The 27,893-nt window shown below is 40.2% G+C and overlaps 1 protein-coding gene across 1 annotated transcript in view; it reads left to right on the top strand.

The window, feature by feature from the left end:
* Positions 1-27,893, top strand: part of LOC139286364 (cytosolic carboxypeptidase 4-like) — a 149,651-nt gene that overhangs the window by 60,676 nt on the left and 61,082 nt on the right. The window contains exons 12-20 of the mRNA XM_070907120.1: positions 6,722-6,911; positions 8,601-8,691; positions 8,852-9,118; positions 12,999-13,082; positions 13,444-13,524; positions 13,713-13,861; positions 18,595-18,682; positions 19,011-19,143; positions 24,101-24,254. Of these exons, the coding sequence (XP_070763221.1) occupies positions 6,722-6,911; positions 8,601-8,691; positions 8,852-9,118; positions 12,999-13,082; positions 13,444-13,524; positions 13,713-13,861; positions 18,595-18,682; positions 19,011-19,143; positions 24,101-24,254 (1,237 nt within the window). The remainder of the gene's footprint in view (positions 1-6,721; positions 6,912-8,600; positions 8,692-8,851; positions 9,119-12,998; positions 13,083-13,443; positions 13,525-13,712; positions 13,862-18,594; positions 18,683-19,010; positions 19,144-24,100; positions 24,255-27,893) is intronic.

Here is a 27,893-nt window from a genome sequence, read left to right as displayed (position 1 = left end):
CAGAGAACTAGATCTAAAATGTAGGAGTAATAAACTTGAGTTGCTATAAAACTGCAGTGATGTCGTGATGTAGTGTCAGAGCAGTGCGTCCAATCACTGACTGATTTCCAGTGTGTCGGTCTGATAGAAGACATCAGTGAAGGATGGTCTCGTGTATGTTGCTCCTCAGAGCAGAAATCAGGGAACTGAGATGCCTTTCATGAAGCAAGGAGTGAGGAAGAATCTTAGAAGAGAATGGATGTAACCTGTGCGGGTTCAGTACAGAGACAGCTCTGGGATATGTTTAGCCTAGCTTAACACAAAGATTAAAAACAGGGAAACTGTTAGCTAGCCAGCCGGAAGAATGTGTGCACGTTATACACACATGCTTTTCTAGAGCGAGCCTAGTGTAATATAGTGAAGACGGCCTGAAATGTATGTGAGGAACAGAATTTAATAATAAAAGAGTGTTATTTTTAGGTTGTTAGCAAATTTCACTGACACAGGGACCTTACGCAACACTGAAGCACATTTTAAAACTTAATGTTTAAAACTGCACACAAAAGTAATCCATAGAAACTGTTCTTTTTATATCGTCAAGATTATCAACAGATTATTTCCCTGTTTTTAATTCTATTTTCACCCATGTATCAGCAGCCAACTATGCTATTTGCACCCGGGGCGGAATAGCCAAGGTAGCTATTTACACCCGGATGTATAAAGCATGGCAGAGACAAGCACCCAGGTGTAAACTGCAGCCGTTTCACAACATTAACCACGTGTTAGAAAACATTTCTGTCAGAAAGCCTAACCAAGTACTTTTGTTGCCTAGACCTAACCAAACTGCAACCATTTCACGATGTTAATCACATGTTAGAAAGCCATTAGGAAAAGAGAAAACACTGTCTCACTCGAATTCGACTGAAATATCACTTCTAATGATAGTTTTATGTGATAAAACAAGACAGTTGGTGAAGTTCTCCTCTGCAGTTCTGTTCAGTGTCAGATCTGAAGTCTGGTGGAGCGCAGAGATTATGCAAAGAGGGGATTAAGGGGTATATCAACATCCATCACTGGCGAACTGTGGGAGCAGAAATGAGGCTCACGTACATTACACAATTTCACAATGATTGAGATTTATGAAACAAACTCACCTTTATAAAGCGGAGTTTAGTCATGAACCTACACAGCGTCTTCTGCAACTTGTCCCTGCTCTCATAGTGAGGCTGCCAGGTTTCTGCATTCTAACATGAGCTAAACTATTATATAAATGTCTTGGTGACCACCACCAACATGTAAAGGAGATAGTGAAGACGTTAATGGGATGGCACCCTCCCCCCAAAGCCAGATGGGCTTTGACAAAGACAATTTGGCAAATGAAAATGTCTTAATATTGTCTGCTGTATACTGTAAGCTATTAATAGTAGTGACTATTACCAATGTTTTGAAGTTTGTTGGATACACAACGAGGCAATTATGACCAACACAGATCCCCTGCTTACAGAAGAAAAGCAATAACTGTGAAGTTTTCTAATCAGCAGAGGCAGGCAGGGTGAGGAGAGAGGCCAACAGGAGGAGAGCTCAGTGGCTGAAGTTGACTTAATCTTGTTTGTAAATGTTGCTCACGGAAGTTCACTCACGGCACTGAAAAATGGATTAGTGACTCACTGGAAAAAACTAGTTGTGTTCCTCTGACAGGCTGCATGTGACAGAATGAGACTGATGCTGCTGCTGCTCTATCACCACCGGTCTACACTAGCATAACACAGACAACATTCTGCCCAAAGAGCAGCATCTGCAGTTGGAATATTAATGAAAATCTATGGAAATTAGGGTAGCATTACCCACAGTTAAATGAGCTAATGTGACATGTACACTCCTGCCCTGAGAACAGCACTACTCAATACATGCCATACTGGTAATGGGCTGCACTATAATTCCACTAGGACACTGTGTCTACCTTAAGAGTATTACAGTGTCGACTTCACATACATTAAGCCAATAACACATTAGCATGATATACAATAACAGTAGCACAACAGGAGACCCACAACTTTGGACACTAGATCTACCCCAAGAGTACATTTATTCTAAAGCAAAACATCAGGATTAACACATTTTCTTAAATCTCTTGATATCCAAGCACACATTAAATCAAACAGCATCAGTCCAACTGAAATTATTAAGAAATGTACTAAAATGTACACCCTTAGATGTTTTATTTGTTTTATATATATATATATATATATATATATTTGGTCAAAACAGTCATTATCAAAAGATGATATTAGTGTCTCTCCAGTGGGCGTGTTTAACCGTTGTTTATCCCTATCTGTGATTTCAGCAGTCCATAAGTTACTCTGTGACTTATGACTCATATGTTAGTTACTCCGTTTTGTGATTGGAATCACGGTGTAATGCACTATCTGGTCACTGGCTATCACCAGATCTGGACTAGCCTAGTGGGAATCAAAACTATCATCCACTTTCTGATTGAAAAGCAAATGTAACAGCATAATGGGTCCAAACCAAAGTTGAATGTTGTAAATTACCAATGGTTGATAGTTAACGCTGTGTGGAAAGGGAAAAAATACATTGGTAGTGTTATTCAGTCTGACATTCTCCAGTCTGTAGTGCACCATGGAAGTTTAGCAAAGCTGGCTCACAGGCGTAAGACAGAAACCAAATGAAACAGGCTTTAAATGTAGTGGTGGCAGATCATACTGAGGAGTCTGAGGGCTGGTTGGATTATGATTGAATGTTGAGACAGGTGCTCTGTATGAAATATGCACAATATCATCATGACTTTTATGGCTGTTACTGCAGGAGGACACTGATTTGACAGACAGACTGACACTGTGTGTGTTTGTGTGTGCTAATTTCAAACATGGTAATGGCCTTTAGGAGAGGTAGACATGGCTAATTATAAAGAGAGGAACCTCTTTGAATTTGATCGAATACATGCTCAATGTCAGCAGACACAGTTAGATTATGGAGGGACGGCAGGAACCTGTACTGCATCTTGTCTTATTGCAACTTTTGATTGTGATTTGATTTATACACCAGTATTATATCCTACTACTTTGGTAATTTAAAGCTAACAGGTTAAGTAATTGGGGGAATAATATCTCACCTGAGCTGTTATTTTTTAAAATTGTTTAGGTGTCCACATTCATCAGTTACAGAGCAACAGTTACAGAGCAACATGATTAATCTGGAGTGGTGTTTGTGTCACCGGATGAATATTACTCCAATATTCACTCTCTTTTAGCTTTATTTTTGTCACTACCAACTCATCATTGTTGATAAGTGGAGCTTTCACTTTACTCCAGTAAGCATGACTGAATTCAGAGCGAGAGACAGTGAAGTGAGGAAGAAAGAGTGTGAGAAATAGTCAAGCTGTGTGGAGAGAGTTTGCTGCATTTACATATGCACAATATTACTACTGCCAATAGCCAGTGGTGGAATTTAGATAAATTACAATTTGAGGTACAGTACTTGTACTGAGGTTTTTGTTCAGTTGCACTAACTTCAATTTGGAAAACTTAGCTTTCCTCTGAAGAAGCACAAATACATTTTGAAAGAAGCACAGGAGCAGCAGCAGCACACCTATGATGTCAGAGGGCTGTGAATGCTTGGTCACAATGTTGTTCAAGGAACACAATGTGGGATGTTGATCCAGGAACATGTCCTATGTGGTTAAATAACGTTGTGCGTCAATATAGAGAGACAGAACTGCTATTTTAGGTAATTAGTAGTCAATAAATGCGTTGGTTTTTCTTATATTACAAAGAGATGAGACTCAAGGTGTGGGGTGAGGGTGCTGTCTCATTGCAGGGAATCTTCAGACTCCATTGAATCCCCCCGTGGTTCCTGTGCTGGAAGAGAGAGAGTGAGTGAGTGAGAGTGGGAGACAAAGACAGAGAAGAAAGGGTCAGGCACACCTTGTGTTCCCCAACACAAGGTGTTGTTCCCCAACTTCAGTTACGGAACTTCATTAGTAACATCATTGCACATGTTAATGTGGTTCAGATGTGCTGATTATATACAATCAAATTATTAAAAGGTCTTACCCTTTAAAAGTGTATCACAACGGTCTATTCTGCTGCACTGCCACTGGGTGGCTAGTATGTGCTGCTCACTTCCGGGAACTACTGAGAGGCTCCATGATCCGCCATTTCTGTAAAAAAAAAAAAAGGTCCATTGGAGTGAACGGAGATGACCCAACTCACTGTTTACATGGCTCTGGATTCCTATTAATGTTCCTCCTGAGTTATGTGTGACAGAGACAGTGTGTGTGTGTGTGTGTGTGTGTGTGTGTGTGTGTGTGTGTGTTGAGAAAGAAAGACAGAAATAGATTTTGTCAGAGACAGATGGGAGATAATGAATGAGTGTCTCACTCCATGATAATGTCTCATGTCATAAAGCACAGGAGACCTGTCTCATGATGAATGTGCTAATATCTGACTAATAGGAAGCACATTTATGCTAATGTGTCACAATATATTATGGCCATTAAAGCCACCCAGATGACAGGTTTTTAAGGTGTGGCGCCATCTTGAAAACCTAATATGCTCTATGCAAGCCAGTGTCTGTGCTCGGCCATCATATAGAGAGTAGACCGTGTGTTTCTGTAGTTCAACAAGACAAGCAGAGTGAGTGGCAAGTCAGTCACCTGTCTCAGAAACTCCCAGTGAGGTTGTTCAATTTAATATTTCTGACTCTGGACATTAAAGTAACTAGCTTTGTGAAAAAGAAGGTGTTGTAAGTCAGTAGACTACAGCTGTTATTTCAGATCATATCTCTTTTCATATCTCCTGTTGCTCTATCTCATCTACACCTTTTATCTGTAGGTTTTGAAAACGAATTATCCTGCCTACAAGAAACTGTAGTGTTGCTGTAAATGTCAATTAAATCTTTAATTTTAGTTGTGTTTAACTTTTGGTACAAATGTGGGAAGCTGAAGACATATTCATTCAATAAGAGATTAAAAACTAGATTTGATAAAATGCTATTGAACCCCCAACCCTAGACACAGAAACAACACGCCCAGGTACATTAACTTCACTTTTAAATGTTATACATTAAAAAACAGTAAAAAATACAACTTTTAACATGCATTCATTATTTCTGTAAATGTAAGATCCCCTGCAGACATGTCTTAAGGCGCATGAAGATATTCTGCTTTGAATAATAATTTGTGTCTGTTATGTGTTTTTCACAAAAAATGTTAAATTGCGTACAGTTGTCTCCTCCTTAATTAAAAAATCCAGAGTCTATTATTTTGTATATATTATATTATTTATTATATTAATATTGTTCATTTCAAGTTTAACAGCTGGACACAAGATGCCACATCTCACTGTGTAGGTTTCATACTGGACTGTGATAGACTCCAAACTGGTCATACTGCAGGTACGTCCAGGGGAGCACAGAGAAACTTCTCCTTTAGCAGATGAATGTGAAAATGCACAGAGACGTTCAAACATCACAGTGCAAAAAGAAGAAAAAATGCATTTTAAAAGGGCCTTATAGTTGGTGAAGGGCACATAATGACTTGTTTAGGACAAAGTTTATGATGTGGACTTCACTTGGGACTTCATAGCCAAGACTTGAAACTTACTTGTGTTGACATTACAATGACTTTGCCCTAAAAAGACTTGGGTTGGACCTGCCTGTAAAGATAGTGGTGGCAGCTGTCTCACTGCAGCATCATCTGCAATGTCTGTCCCTGAAAACTATAAGTAATGAGCTCACAGTGTAATGTGGTGATTGAAATGGAGGAGAATTATAATATTTCAGGGGAGAAGTAAAATTGATGCAATTGATGCATGGAGCAATTTAATTTTGCTTCAGCAATATGGGATTCATACTGCAGTTTCCGCTGCAGTTCAAAGTGATGACTCATTTCTTATCTTGTTTCCTATGTTGTGATATCAGTGCAAGCCCTGGTAGGGTCATCTAGCCTACTGAAGAATTCAACTCTAACCCCGCCCTGCTTTGTGTTCAAAAGCACCTTCCACCACTGAAGTTAGCTCTCTGATGAGAATGCTGTGGACTGGGTAGCTGTGACAGACCATTGTGACTTTTTCTTCCAAGTATATAAAAAATCTCCAAAGCTCCAACTGAAAAAGAATGTGTTCATGGACCTTTAACAAGCCTTCTCTTGACTTTGTCTACTTAATGTGTTTTCCAATAGTGTGTCCAATAGGTTTAAACAGAGTTTAAATGCTTGTGTCATGGAACCTTTTACAAGACGTTACTTATAGCTTTATAATTCTGCTTTTTAACAATACTGAATTAATTGATACATAACATATAACTGAACCAACCACTTCACCAGAATTGTCAGTGCTTTACCCTATTTTTTTTTAAATTATTTTCATGAAATATATAACATAGCATTTTCCATGGTATGTAACATTTCCTTGATATTTGTATTATCTAAGTGTTCCGTGACAGAAATCCAACTAAAACGAGAAAAAAACAGATAAAACAACAACTCATTTCTTGTGTCTTGTATTCTGTGTGTGGAGTTGGTGTCAGTAGGGATGGAGATGGGGATGGGTTATATGCTGCTTCTTCAGACATGATGACGCATCTGTTGTGATTGTTCACATGTTTCTTCAAAATCCCCTGAATGAAGTGTGAAGCATGAAACTGGCCTTTTTGGCAGACGCCCAAGACATGTTGGCCTTTGAGCAAACCACATGACTGTTAAACCAACATCTGTGTCTCACAGGAGCTGAGTATGAGTTCAGAGCCAGAGGAGAGCTCAACGGCATCGTCGTCTTCTTCATCAGATGAGGAAGCGGTGCTGCTCAACTGTTTCCCTCCTCGGAGTGACAGAAGTAAGGCCAGCAGTGATTCGTCCGCCTCCTCTTCAGGGTCTCATTCAGAGACAGAAATGTCCACAGAGGGACACACATCAGGTCAGAGCCAGGTCAAATGTATTCAAAATACTTCAGTAATAGTTGTACACACATCATCTAACATCCATACTAACAATGAGACACATTGACATTTTGCTCGTCTGTATTTAAAGGCAGAAAGAGCAGGATTTTCCTAAAAAAAAACCCGACAATGTATAGACTCATCCTAAAAGAAGCCCTCTCAATCATCACTTCTGACCCACTAGAAGTGTGTGGTGGTGTCTGTATCTGCAGAGACCCTGGCCTCTGCCTGGATTTTCTTATATAGCTATGCTCGGGACGTTTCTGGGCGTCAACCTTTGGGCAACCCACAAATCCAATTCATTCTGCCTTTAAAGATACATTTATAGATTTTTTTTTGGGGGGGGGGGCAGCTGAACAATATGAAAACACAACATTTGACATATTATCACCTTTGCTTATCACAAATGCTTATTTACACATCCAACAGACACTACCAACTCCTGAGGGAAATATGTCTCTTTAGCTGCTAAATGCTCCACTATGTTCAACAGCTAGTCTCTGACTGTGTCTGTCTGCTGTTTGCAGGTAGTGTACGATGGCTTTATCAGAGCTTTTGAGGTTGATGAGAGTGAAGTTTGTAGAAAAACAAAACAATGAGCTAAAATAATCTGAGGGGAACGGTAGAGTTGGTGATAATTCTCCGAGCATTTGTCGCTACAAGCAACTCTTTCACATTTCACAGATGTATTTATATAGAGTGATCATCACTATCTTGGATTAGCTTTAACTAGTTCTACATGGATGACAAAAAAGTAAGCCTTCAGATGACAGCCTAGAAAATAGCAATGTCTGTTCTGAAAAAGCACACTTCTATAAAGGAGTTTTAATCAAGTAATCCAGATGCGATAATACTAATGCTTGTACTACCTCTTTAGATTATGTTGCTAGGCATATGCTACAGCATCACATTTAAATAAATGCTGATATTCTAAACAACATGATCATCATAATGTTATTCGTACAGTCATATCTCTATTTCCACATTCTATTCTATATATTCATACATTCATTTAACATTATTCAGCATATACTCACAGCCATTCATTTGTTTCATACCATTTATAAAAACCACATATGTTTGTTACAAATGTATATCTTTGTCAGATAATACTACTGCTCCAACATCAAATAAGTGTAACAAGTTTTGGTTCTGTTTTTTGGTGGTTACCTTTAGTTGTATTATATTGATACTGTCAAATGAACACTGGGTGAGCTGGGTGACAACATTTTTACTGAAGCATACATTGTAATTGAGCCATGGTCACAGAATAATGATGGCCATGCTGTGAAAAATGATTATTATTAATGAGTGATGAGCACTGTTGATGGGGTGTTGGTCACACCCTGCACAGCTATCCATCTCATCCCTATAAACCATTAAATCATAGATTCACAATTCTAATTATCATAGCCGCCTGTAGCTTGTTATAGTTCAAATTTGTGTAATCATAGTTGGGCATGTTTTTACCTTTACTTGAAAGCACATAATATGTTGTTCTATGAACAACATTGTCACCAATTCTACCCACATGTCCGCTTACAGGAAATCTTCTGCATATAAAAAAATACATTTCATTTCCACACAAGTCTACTTCATTTACAAAAACACAGCATTCTTAAGAAGTGGAAATTCAAATGCACTATTTTCTTTTTCTCTCTCTCCAGCTGTTGCCCAGTCAGAGGCCCCTGATTTCCACAGTAACAGCAGCATCCTCAGCACCAGCCCCAGTTTTAGGACCATGGTTAGAGAGGCAAGGTACACTGAAACTCTCTATTTTTTCTGCACAAAGCTTATGTCAAGGATTACATACATGGATAGATTATAACCCTTTCTTGCTTTGTGCTCCAGAAGTGATGTCACAGTATTTCCATCAGTCTGACCATTGCTTGTTTCTGATGTTGTTTCCTGCTCCTAGGGAAGAAGCCCCCCTAGGTCAGAGAGCGGATGAGCAGGATGAGGAGGATGGGGGGGCAGAAGAATCCCACCATCATTCAATGATAGACAGGTTATTGGAGAGACACGGAGTCTGTATCCCCCACCATGAACCCAAGCTGTACCGTGCTGCAGCCGCCAAAACCAAATCTATTCCAGGGTTCAGCATCCTGGCTTTCCCTGATTTCTGGGGTCACCTTCCACCACCTAGACATGAAACCATGGCTCCACGCAAACCCCACATACAAAGGTACTCCATGCACAAATAGACCCTCCCATCTCCTGCTGGTAGCTCTGTAAGAAGAGACACATAAGAAAGAGACAAAGCTCTCTGAAATCTTTTAACTGAATTTGTTGTGTTGAAAATGTTTTCATGAAATATGCAAATCGTGCTACTAGTTTGAGAAGGTGACATTAGTGCTAATGGTGGTAAAGTGACAGACAGGAACAACCAGTCTTAAGTGCACACAAAACAGTCCTATAGAGCTGCTGTAGCTTCATCTGTCCACACTTTAACTGTTTTTTTTCTGATGGTTTGACCATCAGCTTTTAATCAGCTGGCAGTAAGTTGACAGGAGAAGCAGGGAAATATGGTCTGATTGTCCAAAGTGGGGCAGTGCAATAGTTTAACATTGTGATGGAGCCAGATCTCTGTAAAGATGTGGGCACAACAGTCTCTGATTTCCTGTTGGGTTAGCCTGAGTCTTATTTAGTCCACTTTATTTTCCTGCGACCGACATTAGCCTTAGGTCAAATCTGAGTTAGCTTAGCTCTTTTCCTGTCTCTGGTCCCCCAATTTCTGGGGCAGTCACACCGCTTGCAGTGCCGTTTGGTCCAGTTGGTCTGGTTGTGTGGTCGAAGATGTTATGGGCAGTGATTATCTCAGGGTCCGCTGCATGTAATACAATCAACATACTTTGTGGAGGAGGCAGAGTTTGAAGGCTCAGGGGAAGTCTTGGCTGACATGCCTTTTCAATGTTGCGGTGGAATCTTTGCTACGAGCTACCCAGTCCATATATAACCGTTGAGCTGTGTCTGTATTCTCAACAGGAAATCAAACATGTTTTCAGGTGGTGTTGGGCTCCACCATAGTTGTCTCTTGTCACAGATTATGTGTGTGATCTTCATGGACAGGATCTCAAGGTGCAGACAGGAGGGACGAGAGTGTCCAGTTTGGGGACCTCAGAATTGCTTCTCTGCTCTTTGCAGATGATGTGGGTCTGTTGGTTTCACCTTCAACACACACTGGGGCGGTTCGAAGTGGAATATGAGGTGTCAAGATAAGAGTCAGGCCATGGTTCTCTGCCAGAAAACGGTGGATTGCTCCCTCCATGATGGGAGAGAGTTGCTGCCCCAAGTGTGAAGGAGTTCAAGTATCTTTGGATCAGGATCACAAGTGAGGATAAAATGGAATATGAGATCAACATGGTTGTCGACAATCAGTTGTATGCAAAGGAATTTATTGTTGGTTTGGACATCAGGGTTCAGTGGCGTGATGTTGTTCTGTTAGACATGTTTATGCACTTCATTTTGTAGCCTTCTTTAATTTAATAGTTCTATCATATAACATTATCATCATCATATACCCCCCAACCTTGTCATCATAAGTACAGTACATGCACCTGGACACCAGGGATGTATTGTTACTACTCTGTAAAGAGGGAGTTGACATTTTTCATGGCCTGCAGTGGTTTTGTTTTCTGTGACTCACAGTGGCAGAAGCCCAGTAGGGACATTGTCACTGGGAATCCAGTGGTAATCTACTTCTCCTGAGCCTATGTGAAGACAGAACCTAAGGATCAGTCTCCCTGTTATCCTCACATTTGATCTCTGCCTCCACATACTCTTTTCTTCTTTAGCTGTCCTGTTCTATTTCTTATCCAACCACCTACATTTTTTTATTTTCTTCTCACTCATTACTGTCGTCCCACACTCCTGCAGTCTTTCCCAGTCTCCCTGTCACATTCCATTATTTCCCCATCTGTTCTTTTATTATGCCATCTTCCCCCTCTCCAGCAGATGTGACAGCCATGATAGCCTTATTCTATAGCTGTTTCTTGTTCAAATTGGTCTCTGTGAGTCTATTTCTTTCTTTATTTCTTCTCTCCTTCCTTCTTTGTGTCTTTCCCTCTCTTTTGTCCATTTTATTCCTTATTTTATCCCCTTTGTCTGTCTTTAGTGTGGTATCTGTCTTTCATACATGGCAGTTCTGAGAGCTATATAGCCTTCAGACAGTAATGAGATAATAGAGATAAAATAGATGAATAAATACTAGATTGTGCTAATACAAGTTTAAGTGGCACTGTTAATTTGGACAGCGAGCCTACACATATCATGTATATGTACTCTAATTATACATGATGACGCATTTAAGGAGACGTTGTCCTTTGTGTCGGTGTCTAACACAGACTGAATGGGCGGATGATGACACAGAGGAGGAGAGACAGGCAGAGCTGTGAGCAGAGAAAAATGTGTGTGTAAAACTCTGCACACTGTGCCTTGCATTTCAATGTGGCCCTCTTCATTTCTATGCTGATTGCTGCTGATAGCAAGTGCCACAGTTTTTTTTTGGCATCATAGTCAAATTCAAATTGTGTGTTTCAGTTCCCAAGAACCAGAAGGTTCTTGTAAACAAGAAAAGGTTATTTATCTACATTACGTCACCTCTCTGAGAGAACACTTAACCTGGAGTCATTAGAATTTAAGAGTAGGAGTAACTCAAGCGTGTAGTTCACTCTGTGGTTAAACCATCAAAAATCACCCAGAGTTACCCTCATAAACTTAGAAAGCCTTTTAATTCTCTCACTGGTGTTTTTGTCGAGAACTATGTCTTCACATGGAAGCCTTCCATTTGATTGCAGTTAAAGATGGCGTTGTTCCAAATTGTTGTTATAACCAAGTCTCTCTTAGTCTGTCTCTCAACACCTTCTGACTTCCTTATGCTGCCTGTGGCTCTCAGCTCCGAGCCCATTGGTTCCTACTGAAGACAAATCTTTAAACGTTTAGCTAACGTTACTCAAAGAGGAGTAAATAGTGCATTTGTTGGGGAATATTTTCAGCAGTGGATGAATAGCAGTTGCTTCAACCTTCAGTGTGGGAAAACTCCACATCTCTAGATCATGTTGCCATGCAAATATTTGCTGCCCTGACGATCATGGGCGTTCAACCCCATTGTCTTCTTCTAGAATGTGTTCTATTCGTAAATATTGAATATCAGAGCAAATGATTGCCCAACTTCACTTTATTTACTCTATATAATTTTGGTTGTGGTTTGGTTATTTTTATTTGAGCTGTGTGGGTATGTGAGTTTTAGAGGGCATATTATTGTATACATATATATTGTGATCTGCATCTATGTCATTATGGTTATATGTGTGTATGTAAGAGTGTGTGTGTGTGTGTATTTGTGTGTATACGTATGGCACTTTTTAATGTCGCTCCTTCGAGACATTTTCGCAGCACTTTCAAGAGGCCAACAGACGCTGACATTTAAAAATGTTAAAGATGCAATTTCACTCTGAGCTTAATCTAATTATGTTGCCAGTCTGTTGGCGCTCATCTGAAAAGAGAACATTTTTTTGAGTCTGTAGTCACTTAACAGAACTAATGTTAATGCCATTTCTGTTAGGGCTGCTTTGTGAGTAAATTGTCTCGGGTGTAGAATAAGATTAGGGTCTAATGCAAGGGACCTTTCAAGCTCTGTCTCATTTCAGTTCAGCCTGTGCCTGCTCTGCTTTGGTTTTATAATTTTGGTTTTTCAAAGTATTTAAAAAGGCAATAGACAACTTGACTTGCTTTAACTTATCATTATGAAGTAAATGTTGATTGTACAATGTAGTGGCTATAAAATAATGACACCATCAGCGTTTATAAACAAGCCATTAAGGATAGAACCTGAGTAAATGTACTTAGTTAGAAGTTTAAATGTTTAGCAAGTGCCTCCGGCCTTACAAATCATCCATACTTTCTTTCTTCTTATTTAAACATCTGAAACTCCCTGTACGTCTATAAAAACTCATTCTGGCCTCTCCAGCTGCTGTGAAGGTCACAGGTTTTTAAAAAGGTTTCATAGAAAATACTTTATCCTCAATGTTAATATTTGTACGCCTGCATATGCTTGTCTTCATCAGGCAGAAAGTGTTTGAAGATGTCCAACGTTTCCTGAATACTGATGACATTATCAACCAGGTGGTGTTTGACCTGGAAGATGGCAGGTTGGTCAATAACACGTATATACACATACACAGCACAACCATTTTATTAAGCAATCTATTTTACAAGATTAGGTTTCACTCAATCAATTTTGATAATTATTTTAAGAAGAATTTCTGTATTAATGCCCAAGGGGAAATTCTTTTTTTTTTACTCCATTGTACAGTTTACATACACATAAGCTCGAAATACAGACATGCACACACAGTGTGGGGAGAGATGTGGGGAGAGATGTTAGAGTGATGGGACTGCCGCATAGCAGCTGAATTTCATTGTGAAATGTTTATTGATGGCATTGTTAAATGGGAATGAAATAATATGCCCTAAAATCAATTTGGTCATTTTTGTTTCTTTGTCTGTCAGTCTTCAGTGTCCATCTGATTCCTTGAGGTTTTTCTCTAAGTTTGAATGTGGGAACCTAAGGAAGGCTATTCAGGTCCGCAGGTATGGACACACGGACACACACACAATGAGCACAAGGTCAAAGAAGTCATTGAGAAGCAAACGTCATATTATTACTTCAACATAGTCCTTACAGATTAAATAAATTGTAGGTAACTCAGTGAGCCAAAATCTAACACAGATAAAACCACAGTAGCTGTATCTTTTTTTTCTTCTCTTCTCTTCTGCAGAAATGAATATGACCTCATATTGAATGCAGATGTTAACTGTTCCCAGCATAGCCAGTGGTTTTACTTTGAAGTCAGTAACATGGTGGCAGACGTCCCCTACCGTTTTAATGTCATCAACTGTGAGAAGAGCAACAGCCAGTTCAACTACGGTGAGTAGGGTTGTGTGTGTGTGTGTGTGTGTGTGTTTTGTAATGTAAACAGCATTAATGACATCCATTGCAAATATTGTATATCTCATTCAAAGTGACATTTGTTCATTAATTAATTGATACAGGATTCAGTGATGTCACCAGGTACTGCTATTACACTTTTCATGTCAAATACGACAACTTACACGTTCTTTAATATTCACCAATATTGGAAACATGGTGAACATCAGTGTTGTCACTGACAAGCTCAGAATGCAGGTGGGGAATTAAATATTCACTAACTTGTTGTTCCAGATGCATTTTAACCATTGCAAAATAACAAGATATGGTCTGCATTAGACATGGACATTCAGCAGGACAAAGCCAAGAGACAGACAAAAGCCTCCCCAGGGGGTGGCCAGAGAGTTGAAGGGGAGATACTGCGTGAAGTGAATTTGAGTCAAAAATGGTAAATGGTAAATGATCTCACTTATATAGTGCTTTTCAACCTTCACGGATCCCAAAGCGCTTTACAGCTCATTCTCATTCACCCATTCACACACCAATGGCGACCGAGCTGCCATGCAAGGTGCTGGTCTCCATCAGGAGCAACTTAGGGTTCAGTGTCTTGCTCAAGGACACTTCGACATGACGAGGGAAGCCGGGGATCGAGCCCCCAACCCGCTCTAACCAGGTTTACCTCCCGTGCCACAGTACTAACCACTGCGCCACCATGCCGCCCATTCTGGCACTCATGGCACTTCTTCTTGGAGTCACAACTCAAATCTGAAAACATGAAACACATATTGATATCATTCAGTGTGACGTATCATTATCTCTGATGTCCACCTCGAATAAATGTTTTCCTCAGCTGACATTACTACAGCTTTTACGAGTCTTGCTCTGCTGATGGCTTTAATTGTTTCTGTCGTCCCATTGGTTCCCACATAGGCCTATATGTTGGTGTTGTCGCATGTTTTTATCTATCAGATTAGCAGCAGTTTTGACTTCCTCCATTTTTTCACAAAAATGCAGTAGAAAGAAAAAACGCAGAGATCCACTTTAAAAGTATAAAAAAGGATGTCGCTTAATTTGAAGATTAAAATCAGTGACCAGCACAGGTAATGTTAAAGTCACCCCACCTCACCTAGAGACATAGCCTCACAAAAATTGGGAGTCAGTATGGCAACATTATGACAAACACTGATGTCACAGTAAGTCATGGATAGATTCACAGGGCACTTGTTTGCAAAGAACAATTGGCTAAATGTGCCAGAAATCATTAAAAATACCAAGAAAAAACTATATGAGCTCTTTTGTTCAAAGAAAACAGAAGGAATCAATCAGCAGTGGGTGCCAGGTAAATAAGTGATTCAGTTCAGTTTGTCATGTACAGAATACACAAGACTGTTTATAATCTATTTGACAAAGCAGTCTTGAACTCAAAGTATACGTGCATTGTGCATCATTATTACTCATGCATCACACTGTGCTTTCTTGAATGGTGTCTACATATCCATTTGATACCCCTTGAGCTGACATGATTAGGTGTGAAAACAACAACAAAAACTTCAAACGGTATTCATCGGTTTCACCAAACTCTGGCTGTGTGTGCAGTTTTATTGCCTGCAGCAAAAAGCAATCACCCCCTTCAACTCTCTATCAGTGGGATTTTCTTATTTATATGGCCTTTTGCACTCTGACCCTCTATCAGAGCTCCGTCTTTGTCACACACACACACACACACACACACATGCACACATACAGTCTGGGGGTTGATAGAGCAGACCTCTTGCTGTTTTTTTTTCTTATTCGCTCCCATCCTGAAGACAGCTCTACAGGCTCAGCAGTGGGTCCTACCATAATAGACCATCCATTATAGCTAAATTCACACACAGACAAAAGGATTGCAAAACACACTCAGTTTCTCCAGTAGCAATCTCAGTTCTTTCATACACACATACTACACAATGATTCATACAATGCCCTTTGTACCGGAAAATAGCTCTTTTTAACGTCCCCCAGGAAATCGGTTTCCTCTCAGGAAGAAGTGAATGAGTAGAAGAAAGGGTTACTCTTCCAAAATAGTCCCATATCCCATTGTACAGAAAATGTTTTTTCTTCTGAAAGATTGTAATGCGCTGACAGGCTAGAAAGTCATCTATCTATCTATTTTTAACCTCTGAAGATTTGATGCTGTTTCATTCAGAACAGTGGCTCTTTAACTTTTCTAGCCCCAGGGCAAAATACAGCGCAGAAAAAGACTTGGGTCATAGTTACAAGGTCACCAGTCTTCATGATTTATGCTGTTATGGGATAGTTGACAGAGAATGACAGGAAACGTGGAGGTCTGATGTGACGGCAACTGCCATACCTTGGCATCAGGTTAACCATTGTCGGCTTTGTCAAAGTGTATCGACATTAGAAGCAAGCAAGTGATCAGACGTGATTCAATGTGTTGGACTGTCTGAAGCTTAGCGCTGACTGCCTGTTTTCATTGTGTGCTGTCGGACCTGTGATCTGTGTGGTCGCGGTGCCTTTTTGAGAGGCAACTTGGACTTTAGGGAGCACTAATTGAAACTGAAAGTATTGCACTGTGTGATCATTGTATGCATGTATTATTACAATCTACTATAGGCACAATATGCACTCATTCAGGCATATTTGTTTATAAGAAGAAAATAGACCTCTAATAGGTCCATATCCCCATCAGTGAATATCAATGTCAGTGAGTGAACTTGTTCGTTCGTTCCTCCATGATTTTCGACAGTGTGTTATGGAAGCATTTTGTCCAGCTGCTTTAGATAAGTGCCCAACAGCCTGTACAGATGATGGCTGTGATCGTAGGCATTTTCTCCGGTAAGGAATGAATTCAAACATGGTCGGGTCTTAGTACTTTGAAAATAAATTCACCTTTTGTTTTGCTGTGTTTTGAACACCCCTTGCATTTCTTTTGTTTTCTTTGAAGTTTAAACAAATGACTAATGATAGCGCACTCTGTCCATGGTGCTAAAATATATGCCAAAATAGATACGATGACAGGCGTTTTCACTGCTCTCTAAGTCGCGCGTTACATGCAAACATCGTCAAAGTGAGAGAGAGCTATATTGTCTGTTAAAATCATAGGTCCTTGACAACATGTCACATTGCCATACCTTGGCTTTTGCTGAAACAACACCCCTGGGCTCTTGCTTTAACTTGCAAGGCAGCTGGATTCGCAAGATCATCCAAGAATTCATCTTGCCAGACTTAGGCGCTTGTGGCTGAACACAGTGGTTTGAACCAATCAATGTCCTATGAGGACCTACTGGCAGCTACAGGCGTGGTTCAGGTGTGACGACAATGAGAAGCGAGTGCCTTTTATGCACAAATGTTCTACCGACATGCTAACCACATAGCTAGCCTCACTGACTGCTTGCTAGCTTCCAAAATTCTGCGGCTTAAGTTAGCCCGTGATAGATGGTGATGGACAACACCTGCAAAGTATTTTTTGAACATGCTTGCCCTTTCCAAGGACGACTTCTTATTGATATTCTTACGGTTAGCTTACAGAAACAGTGTACAGACACAAAACACACGTTTGTCTCATACTGTCAATGATGAAATATTTGTAAATGAAGTAAGACAGATTATTACATGTATTTACAAGTTTAGGTACGTCTGCGCTGTAAACTTGATTTACCCACACAGACCCACAAATTTTTACCCACAAAGATCTGCATGCCTCTGCATATTCTTTAAACTGACCAGTACTGTAACAACAATGAAATAATGTGCATGTTCTGAAAATGGAATACCATAATAACATAACTGTGACAAGAATGAAATGACGTTTTCTAAAAATGAAACAGTTTTATCTTTATCTATGGAAAGCTCACTGGGGGCCTTGACATGCGTCACACGCACTCACTTGGAGTTGGTGCAAAATGTTACATTTGTTTCCTACCCACATGTCAAGTGTCCTTGAGCAAGACCCCTTCATTGCACCCGATGGTCAGGTCAGTGCCTTGAATGGCAACTCCTCCCCCCTTGATGGGTAAATGAGGCACCTTGTACAGAACATTTTTAAAAGTGCTACATAAATCCAGGTCCAGTATCTGGTATAGTTTAGTGATTTTACAGAAAACTCAACAGACTTTATATTGTTACCTGCTAAAATGGTTAGCAAGGTTGCAAAAGCAAACATAAAAATGTAAGAGTCATCAGAGATTGTTTACCATTTTATGCTGCTAACAATATTTTGCATTCCATTCTTTAACTTTTGAATGATTGTGCAACGTCTTGGTCACAAAGCAACATCCACAACAATCAAGCCTTATGATGATAGATAGTCATTTACATGGAATTTGGGACAGGAAGCCGATAAGACCTCACCACGAGCACATTCTAAAGAAATGACATATCTTCAGTTACATTATCTCATTTTCAAGTCACCCATAAAGTAAATGCCTAAATAAGCAGCTCCTAAGGTGCTCAGTGAGCTCATGGTTCTTCTCAGGATTTCAGAACACAAGCATCAATGGAGAACTGTAAGGTGCCCTTTAGTGCATTGTACATTGTACATGTGGAACTCTGTACCTGCCAAGCTGAAGAGACCAGAGAACATTTTAATATGATATTGTATAAAGAATAATATATAATACCCAGCACAGGACGAGTACAAACCGGAGTGAACACACACAACTGCACACCACATCTGTTCGCTATGGCTGACTGTCTATCTGTGTGTGTGTGTGTGTGTGTGTGTACTGCAGGAATGCAGCCGGTGCTGTACTCAGTACGAGAAGCTCTGGAAGGTAGACCTCACTGGGCCAGGACTGGAACTGAAGTTTGTTATTTCAGGTATGAATAACATACACAGATTCAATGAAAAATGGAGATCAGTTTTGTCCTCTTCCTCAGGAAACACAGAGTCTGAATAACTAGTATGAATTAGTCATAACTGAATGTTAAAACACATGATACGGCATAACACTGATTCACCTACAGAGGCTCACACTCAAGCAAGAGAGCTCACAAGGGCTCTCACACTGTTTGAATAACAAGTGATGTCTGCAGAGCAAAATACTGACTCCGGCAGTGAGTGCTCAGTGCTAAAGATAGAGACCTTACAGACACTACACAAAACATAGCTTATTGTTTGTTATTCCCTCTATTTTTTTTCCTCTAGAAACCACTTTTGTCCAGCTTGGGGCAGAAGGAGAACAAACTTTTATACTTTGACCTTTACCATCACCTTCAAACACAGTGAGGACGTCTGCTACCTGGCCTACCATTATCCCTACACATACTCTGCTCTGAAGGTACTGATTCATCCATCCATCCACCCATCTATCTGTACACTTATTCTCATTCCTTTCTCTTGCCTGGCTAGTGAAGCATTCAAATCACAACCTCCTGGTTTCTATTGATTGTTAACTTGTGAATTATATAAACAACAACAACATCTGTGAAACTGAAGAAAAGAAGGCCATTGTTAGCTCCTGTTTTTCTCCTGTCTACTTCTGACATATAGGGGAAACCACCCTAAAACTCTGACTATCTGACAATTGGAGTTTCCTTACAGATTAAGATTTGAAATAAAAACACATGACATTATCAACACAGTGTTATACATTAAACTAGTCAAGTCAAGTCAGTTTTATTGATATAGCCACACAATATCACAAATCACAAATTTTGCCTGAAGGGGCATCACAACCCCCTCTGTCCTTAGACCCTCGATTTGGATGAGGACCCCCCCCCAAAAAAAACCTTCAACAGGGAAAAATGTTAGAAAGCTCGGGAAGCGCAACACAGGAGGGATCCCTCTTCTGGGACAAACAGACATGCAATAGATTATTTGTGTACGGAATAGACCAACATAATAAAATTACAGTATGGAACAGCTTGTAGATAGATTGTATCACATATGAATGGTTCCCAAACTTTTTGTCTTATGACCCCTATAAAAAAGCAGTGTTCAGTTGGGGCCCCTTGTCATGCGTCATTCATATGTCTTCATATGAGTGGTTACATCAAGAGGACATTTCCCATCTAAACTTCTTCTATGGTTTCATTCAAATAACTGTTGGAGGCCCAAAGAGATAAAATTAGCAACTTTTTAAACAAATTTGTGTATCAGCACTTTGTTTTTCCTTCTTTCCTCTCCCATTAGTCATCTCATGACCCCTCAGATTTATCTGGTGACCCTTGGTGGGGCCCGAAGCCTGAGTTGGGAACCATTGGACTAAACTAGGTAACTGTATATAAAGTAGTTACAGTTTTTCTCAGTCACTTTGATAGAGTTCCCAGATTAGAAATGTTCATCCTCCACATCATCTAGTCACTTATGCATATCATAAAATTTCGGATTCTTCTGAACAAATTGCGAATACTTTGACACATTCATGCAAATTATTATGTAAAACTGTCTGATGTTCCCTACATTATCAGTTGCTTTTGTCGTGTTGATCCAAATGTATGATACTGGGTCTCTCCCCAAAACATTCAGGCACGAGTTCATTGCACAAGTCATTACATGCAAAATGGTTGAACCAGTTGTCATAATCTATCAGGCATATCTTCTATACATTTCTATTAGACTTCTTTTGTAAATGTGTGAATTGATGAATTGCTCTCAGGTGAATCTTGACTTTCACTAATTAAGGGGAATGTGTGAAGCATTATATCAACCAATGATCAACCATATAGTGTCTGTTTTGGAGCCCCCTCTGGCACTTGGTACTTGTTGTTTTTGCACATTTCTGATCGCCGTTTGCGTAGTTAGCATGCATTAGCTAACTTGGCTTGTTTACAATATTAATTCAATTCAGTTTTATATATATAGCGCCAATTCACAACAAAAGTTATCTCATGACTTTTTACATATAGAGCAGGTCTAGTCTTTATAATATTACTGAACGTTGCTGCCACCCCGAACGCCCCTCCGAACCTCGATCAAAAATCTTACAGTTCAGTAAAGCATTGCTTGGTGGTCTATACAACCCTAACCCATACAAACAACAAATAGTCAAATATTCATGTTAAACAGCCACATCCGATTCGACTCACAAAATTCTGAGTTGGGTACAGCCCTAGAGGGTCCACAGCCGGGAAGAAGGCAAAACAGAGGAAGAGGCAGAAGAGGCCAAGGACATAGGTACGCTCCCGATCAACTAAGGGCCACAATTGTCGACCACGTTCTCAATCATGGCATAGAGAGAACAGGGATACAACATAACAATGTGCACTCTACTGGTCAAAAAACACACTTAAGACCTTGATACTAAATACTTTCTCATAAAAAGGATTTCGAATTGATGACACATTTCAGAAGACAACATTACTTCTGTTTGAGGTCTCAGAGAGCCCAGCAGTTAAACCTGGTTAAATACGATCAGCTTTATATGTGTGAATGGTGTTGATATGACTTTTTATGCAGCACTCGATGAGGTCTAACTGACCCAAGCAAAAGTAACATCACTATGAAGGACATTGTGGTATAATATAAAGATTTATTGTCATTTTCATAATTTGTCACCTTCATCAAATATGCAAGCTCAGTCTGTGTCACAGGGAAGGGTTAACACTTTCATATTTGAATTTGAATTTTCTTTTGCAATTGTTGTTTTTATTTTTACACATACAGCCCTAGGGTCTGTGTGTAACCCAAACAAAGAGGACGTAAAGCAGATTTCAACAAAACACTAGGGTTAAAGGTACCATATGTAACAATATGCAACAATTTACATGTGTTAATAATTTTTTTTGCCAATGTATGAACAGAGTGTAACATCACTTAAATTTTTTTTAAAATATGATGTTATGCGCTCTCTCCAGTGCTTAGCCTCTCTTCAGCTCCATGTTCACCTCAGTCCGCTAATGTCAACAAACCGGCATCCACCAACACACAGAGCCCAACACATAGCTTGCTTGATAAAGTGGGTGAATTGCTAGTTAGGTAACTAGCAAAATACTGTCTTGAGTGGATAATGTCAGCTAATTCACCCAACTCCCAGGACTAATCTGGCTGATAAATTGGCTAGCTTTCTGTTTGCAAATCACACGAAGCAACCAACGCCAAATTCATGCAGCGTAGCTGCTGCAAGCTGGCTAACCTTAGCTTGCTCACTAACAATATGGCTTGCAAAATACTACTTGAGTGGATCCGTTAGTTAGCTAGCTTGCCAAATTACTCCACCAGCTAACATGATCCATGTTACTTACTGATGTATTATGACAAACGGCATTGATTTTAGCCAACAATAAATTATGTAATGGTACAAAGCAAAGCCGTATTAACCTTATAGGGTTGGGGTTTTTTTGGGCCAATTTTTGTCATTTTATTTGGCTGATTAAGAGCAGCTGCCCTGCCACAGGCTCTCAGTTGGCGAGCTAACCCAGAGAGGCCAACAGGGGAACGTGTAACGTTACAGCCAGAATATTATAATATATCTAACTCGGTGGGTTATGGACTTATTTCGACCAAAACTAAAGACTTACCAAGATGGTTTTGGTGAGTTTGGTTTGGTGAAGTGTGTTTTATGATGAGTTAACATGGCAATAAGCTAGTCTCAGTCCGATGGAAGAGATTAACTGGAATTCAGAAGGTATGTGGTTGTATTTTTCTGTTTAATAAGGAAAATAGGTCTAAGAGTATTTCATTTGACCATTTTGTGAGCTTATATATTAGACTAAAAAAAGCTAAGAGAGCTTGTGAAGCGTAGTGAACTCAATGCTCGAGCACATGTCCCAGCTGAAACTACAGTGGGGTCGCGGGCTCGGTGCACACACGCGCAAATATATCGGCAATTGCCGGCTATTGGGCTGACTGTGGCCAGCTTGAAAAACTTAATCTACCGCCTAACCCTGTGTTTAAGTAATGATTGCTTTGTACTAGCCAAGACCAATGCAAGGCAGGGGTGGACAACTCACTAACTGTAACCTCAGCTAAGGTACTCAGCCAGCTTCCTGTACCTTAGCTATGTGGCATGGATCTGGTGTTGGTTGCTTCATAACGTTAGCTGATGAATGGTAAGCTAGTTTGTAACTCCATATACAACCGTGAATAGGCAGCTAAAGTCGTCCTGTCTTAGACTGTTAGTGTGGCAACCAATAAGCTCTCTGTTGATTTAAGCCCTGTTTTAAAGCCAAAGTAGACACAGTGTTGTTATGTGTTGTTATCTATTGCTCTTTATTGCTTGTCACTTTACTGTACACTCAAGCAGAGCATAGGTTACCATGGTGATCTGCCCCGTTTAAATGCGAGCCAGCTTCATGATACCTGAAAACCTAAGTTGAACTTGAAGGATAACCCACTGATCTGACCTGGTTTACAGGCCCAAACATTAGCCTTCATTTCATCATGTTCTGCAGATTACAAGTTTGTGAGCTGATGTCTCTGCATTGATGAAGCTTCCCTTAAAAAGTTGATGTTTGATGGTTAAAATAATTTGTGTGTATCTCCTCTTGCTAAGTTTCAGGCAAATGCGCTGGCATGCAAATGTAATCAGGAAATCAGTGTAGTGGTCACAGGACATTGATTATAATGCTGATTTCCTGCAGCCAGTATGGTAATTGTGATTATTTGGATTTCTCTCCAGCCTTACATTATAATTTTGCAACCAGAGATGAATGTTACAGTAAACATCATGAAGTGGCCACAAAGCAAACAAGTCCTCCAGCATGGGGCCATGAATGAAAAGTCATTTCATCTGAGTAGAGATACTTATCATTCCTTGTGCACGTTGAAATAACCATGAACCACAATGTTCCTGGTTCGAGTCCAGCCCAGGCAACCTTTGTTGCACCTGTCTGTAATAAAAACTTGAAATGCTCCATTGTCTTTCCCTGACTGTTTTGAGCTGTCTAAAGGGAACCATGAAATCATTAATCACGCTTTAGTTGCCACAAATGGTTATTGTAGGAAAACTAAAATTTGATGAAAATAAAATATGATGTATCACTATAAACATTTCTTTATGAGGCAGGCAAAAACATAATTTGAGCACCATTATATTTCCTTCAGTGTATTTGGTATAGCAAATTACTTTTCTATAAACAATGTTTAAGAGGCAGGGTTGATACTGTTCACCTTTGAACAACCCCATAGCTGAAGGCTAATCTCACAGTCCATTGTGCCGGAGTACAGAGCCATTCCAATGGAAAACATGCCACTGCTTTCATACTTTCTGACTACACTGTAAATGAATATGTGCATCTGTACACCAGAATCTACATGTCTACCTCACACATTTGTATATTTATTGTGTCTGTCAGGCTCATCTGAAGGTGCTGCAGAAATCAGTGGATCCTGCTGCGGTGTTTTTCCGGCAGCAGATTCTTTGTGGCACATTGGCTGGAAACTCTTGTCCAGTGGTCACCATCAGTGCCTGTCCTGCCAGCAGGGGCTGGAAAGACATGCACCAGCTACGTGAGTACTGCTGCTATGTGTGTGTGTGTGTGCGTGTGCGTGTGCGTGTGTGTGTGTGATGAGCTGAGATAAAGGGTCAGAGTGCTGGAGGTCATATAAATAGGGAGGCACTCCTTTGATAGCGAGTTGATGGAATGTGTGTGTGTGGGTGCAGACTATTATTGCAGTGTGTTTGTGTGTGTGCAGAGTATACAGGTGTGTGTCTGAGCAGACAAAAGGAGACAAACAGCCAGCCATCCATCCTGACAGAGACAGATATCCCATGCTTTGTTTGTTTTTCAGTTCTTAATTGAAAGCCACTGATCCTTAGCAGTTGGAAATATGAAGAAATGATTTGTTTAGGAGAAAACCATATGAGATTCATCATAGCATATCCACATTAGCATAATATTATACCCAACCACTGTAGCTGCCATTACATACTGGGCATTTGTGCATAGTAATTATGCCGTTTCATCTTGTCATTTTCCCATGAATGCTCCAACACAGTCAGCGTTTCAGGAATTGAAAATGACTGCTTGATTTTACCATTGATACTCATGCATTTTAATATTAAACAATCTAATGGGAGTGGTTTATGTAATATTAGCCTGTGGTCATGATTCAGCGTCTCAGAGGAAGTGCATATTATGTTCACATGAACAGGTGTTTTCCGTCAGATTAATCAGCTATCTTTGATTCCCTTTGATTGGTTCTCTCTGTACATGAATCAGTCAGTTCATAGAATATTCTCTTTGACTGAGCAACAATACTGTTACTGTTAATAAAAGCGATTTATTTCGAGATGATTATGGTAAATGGTCTTCACTTACATAGCCCTTTTAAACCTTAATGGGCTTTACAGGTCAGGTCTCATTCACCCATTCACACACCGATGGCGACTGAGCTGCCATGCAAGGTGCTGGCCTCCATCGGGAGCAACTTCAGGGTTCAATGTCTTGCTCAAGGACACTTCAACATGTGGACAGGGGAGCCGAGATCAGAAATTTCAGAAGTAGCCCAATAGCTCAATGTAATTGCATCTTTATATTATATAGAGAAGTTTTCATTGTTACTGGAGTCAAATTGTTCAAATTGCCAACCCACAAGTGATTCACTGGGCATGATGCAGAAGACGAAACCTGTTTACTGTCTTCTTTATTAAAGCAACTTGACGAGATGAATCCTCTCAGCTCACAGTTTGTGTGGTTGCTCTAAACGGATACACCAGTTGTCTTCTTCTGTTTCTGACAGAGTAGCTGTAAAGTTGTATTGACTGCCCCCAGTATCATTTCCAAGCTGGGGGAGCTGGGATCTGTCCTATTACAGTTTTTTTCTTTTTTTCTTTTTTTTTTTACAATTTGTAACACATTTCAACAACAATGGTACACATACTACAACGGCCCAAAACATTTGCGTTAGGAGAAACGTGCTGCAGCTTCAGGAACGATGCAAGTTCAAAAGCACATCTGATAACCCCAAAAAACTACAACAACGGAAACGTGCTGCAAATGAAAAGAACATGCTGCAGAAATACAGTGACCAGATGTACCAGTTTGTCCGGGATTGTCCCTGTTTCAAGCTGGGTGTCCCGAGTCCCGACAGATATCTGTAAAACCCTAAAATGTCCCAGTTTTCAACATTCACTACCAAATTGTCCCGGTTTTCACCACAACTAAAATAATAATTACAACATTATACTTGTTTCCAGCACTTACATAGATGTTTAGCATGTTCTTCTCCCACTCGTTATTGCCTAAAAACATAAACAAAGCGCCACACGTCTAAATTCAATACTGATTTGTCTGTATGTGTGTCAATCAATCAATGTGTCCTTGTCTAGGCTGTTGCTAGGCTATGAATCATAGGCTATGACAAAACCTGTCAGCATGCTAATGGTTAGCTGCCATGCTGAAGAGAAAGTCGTTTTTTTTTGTCTTTTCTAAAGAGCTCCAGGAGGCTTACTCCTTCCTTCGTAAGGTCCCTGGCAATGAAAATGCTGCATTCATGGTATTGAAAGGTGCGCTCGGTAGGTGTGCTAAGCGCTGAAATAATTGTCCCCCACAGTGCATGCATAAGCATGTGCATGTGAGCGTGCATGAATGTGTGGTATACTTCAGGGTCCTGGTTTGGGGTTTGAAAACACTGCAAATACATTTATGCATTTTTGTTTTTTTCAATTTCTTCTTAGATGTAGATGTAGCAGAATGTAGCAAACTGCAGTCTAATTTAAAATAATTTTGTGATATGTTACCTCCAGTAACCACAGGCGTTGCCAACAACATTCTTAAGGATTACAAAAAATGACCAAGGGAATGTGTTAGCGATGATGGGTTCAGGCTGTGTTTCATCCCCAGCACATGCTTCACTCTGAATTAACTTTCTTTTTGCCAGTATTTGTCTTCCTTGTCGCCCCAATTTGCACTCCACATTGATTTGTTAAGGTCGCCAAATCCCATCCCCGCTGAGGGTATTATTGTTGATCTCTAGTACCTCCAAAAGGTTGGCAGTCGCCTTTAGGTGCAGCAGAGAGAAGATCTCCCTCCATGTGAGGGCAGCTGATGTTCACTTGAACAAGGCAATTAACCTTAAAACCTTGAAACTGTGTAGTTTCACTATGAGACTGATGGAACAGAGAGGCTCCCAGGTATGCTTATGTAGATTTGTGTGTGAGCATGTGTGTGGGCTTTTTTTATCCTGAGAGGTGATGTGTGTCTGTGAGTGTGTGTATGTTGGACAACAACACAAACTTGAGTACAAACAAAGCCTTGAGCACCAACAGCCAATCAGTTCCAGTCTTCTTCTGGTGTATGCAAATGAGTATGCTAATACGATCTAATTACCACCAGTGGGCTTAGAGCAGCACCATGACTTTACCCTGCAGAGTGCACCTTATTGAATGAAAAGCTCGTAACTACTCTCATTTCAGTCAAAACCATGTTTGAATTTGAAGTTGATTTGATTTCATAAAACTCATAATGACATATGTAAACCCATTTATTTCTCCTCTTTCTTCCACATACAAGCTTTTCTTCAGAGGGATGGATTAGACAAAGCAGCCTGCTTCCTGCCGCACACCTCTTGTCTCTAATTAAAAAAAGGCTTCCAGTGCAGTCACAGCTCATCTCTGAAAGCCTTTAATTATCAAACATAATCTCGTTTAGCAGGACAGGCATGGCCTCCAGGAAGCTGAAGCTGAACTAGGAGGGGTTTCTCTGTTACACACTGTGCTCTCTCATATCCTTTTTGTCTGGAACTATAAAGTCTGTCCCTGACTGAGTGAGTGATGAAGTTACACCATTGCTCTTTCAGGGTGAACAGGCGAGAAACTTAGTTACGTACTGTAACTGCAGATTCACAGCCCTCTATAAGGCCATCTAAAAGGCCATCTAAAGGGTGTATCACTCGCGCAGAACTGAAGACTTGGGCCCCACAGAACTTGATAATACAGTAATCCTTGAAACAGGACACAACTGAGTTAAAGAAGAAATGAAAATAGTGTGATATTAAAGGTCTGGGGGTCTCATTTGTAACCGTTGCGTGCACACGAAAAGGGGCCTGAAAGAGGCTTACGCCACCTCCCATGCAAAAGTAGTGATCCATAAAAACAAATTTGATGGGAGAATGGACGCACCTGTAAGTAAACTCTGAGCCATGCGT

The sequence above is a fragment of the Enoplosus armatus genome, chromosome 6 (assembly GCF_043641665.1).
Source record: "Enoplosus armatus isolate fEnoArm2 chromosome 6, fEnoArm2.hap1, whole genome shotgun sequence".
NCBI classification, from domain to species: domain Eukaryota; kingdom Metazoa; phylum Chordata; class Actinopteri; order Centrarchiformes; family Enoplosidae; genus Enoplosus; species Enoplosus armatus.
The sequence above is the reverse complement of the archived record's forward strand: the minus strand, read 5'-3'. Positions and strand labels throughout refer to the sequence as shown.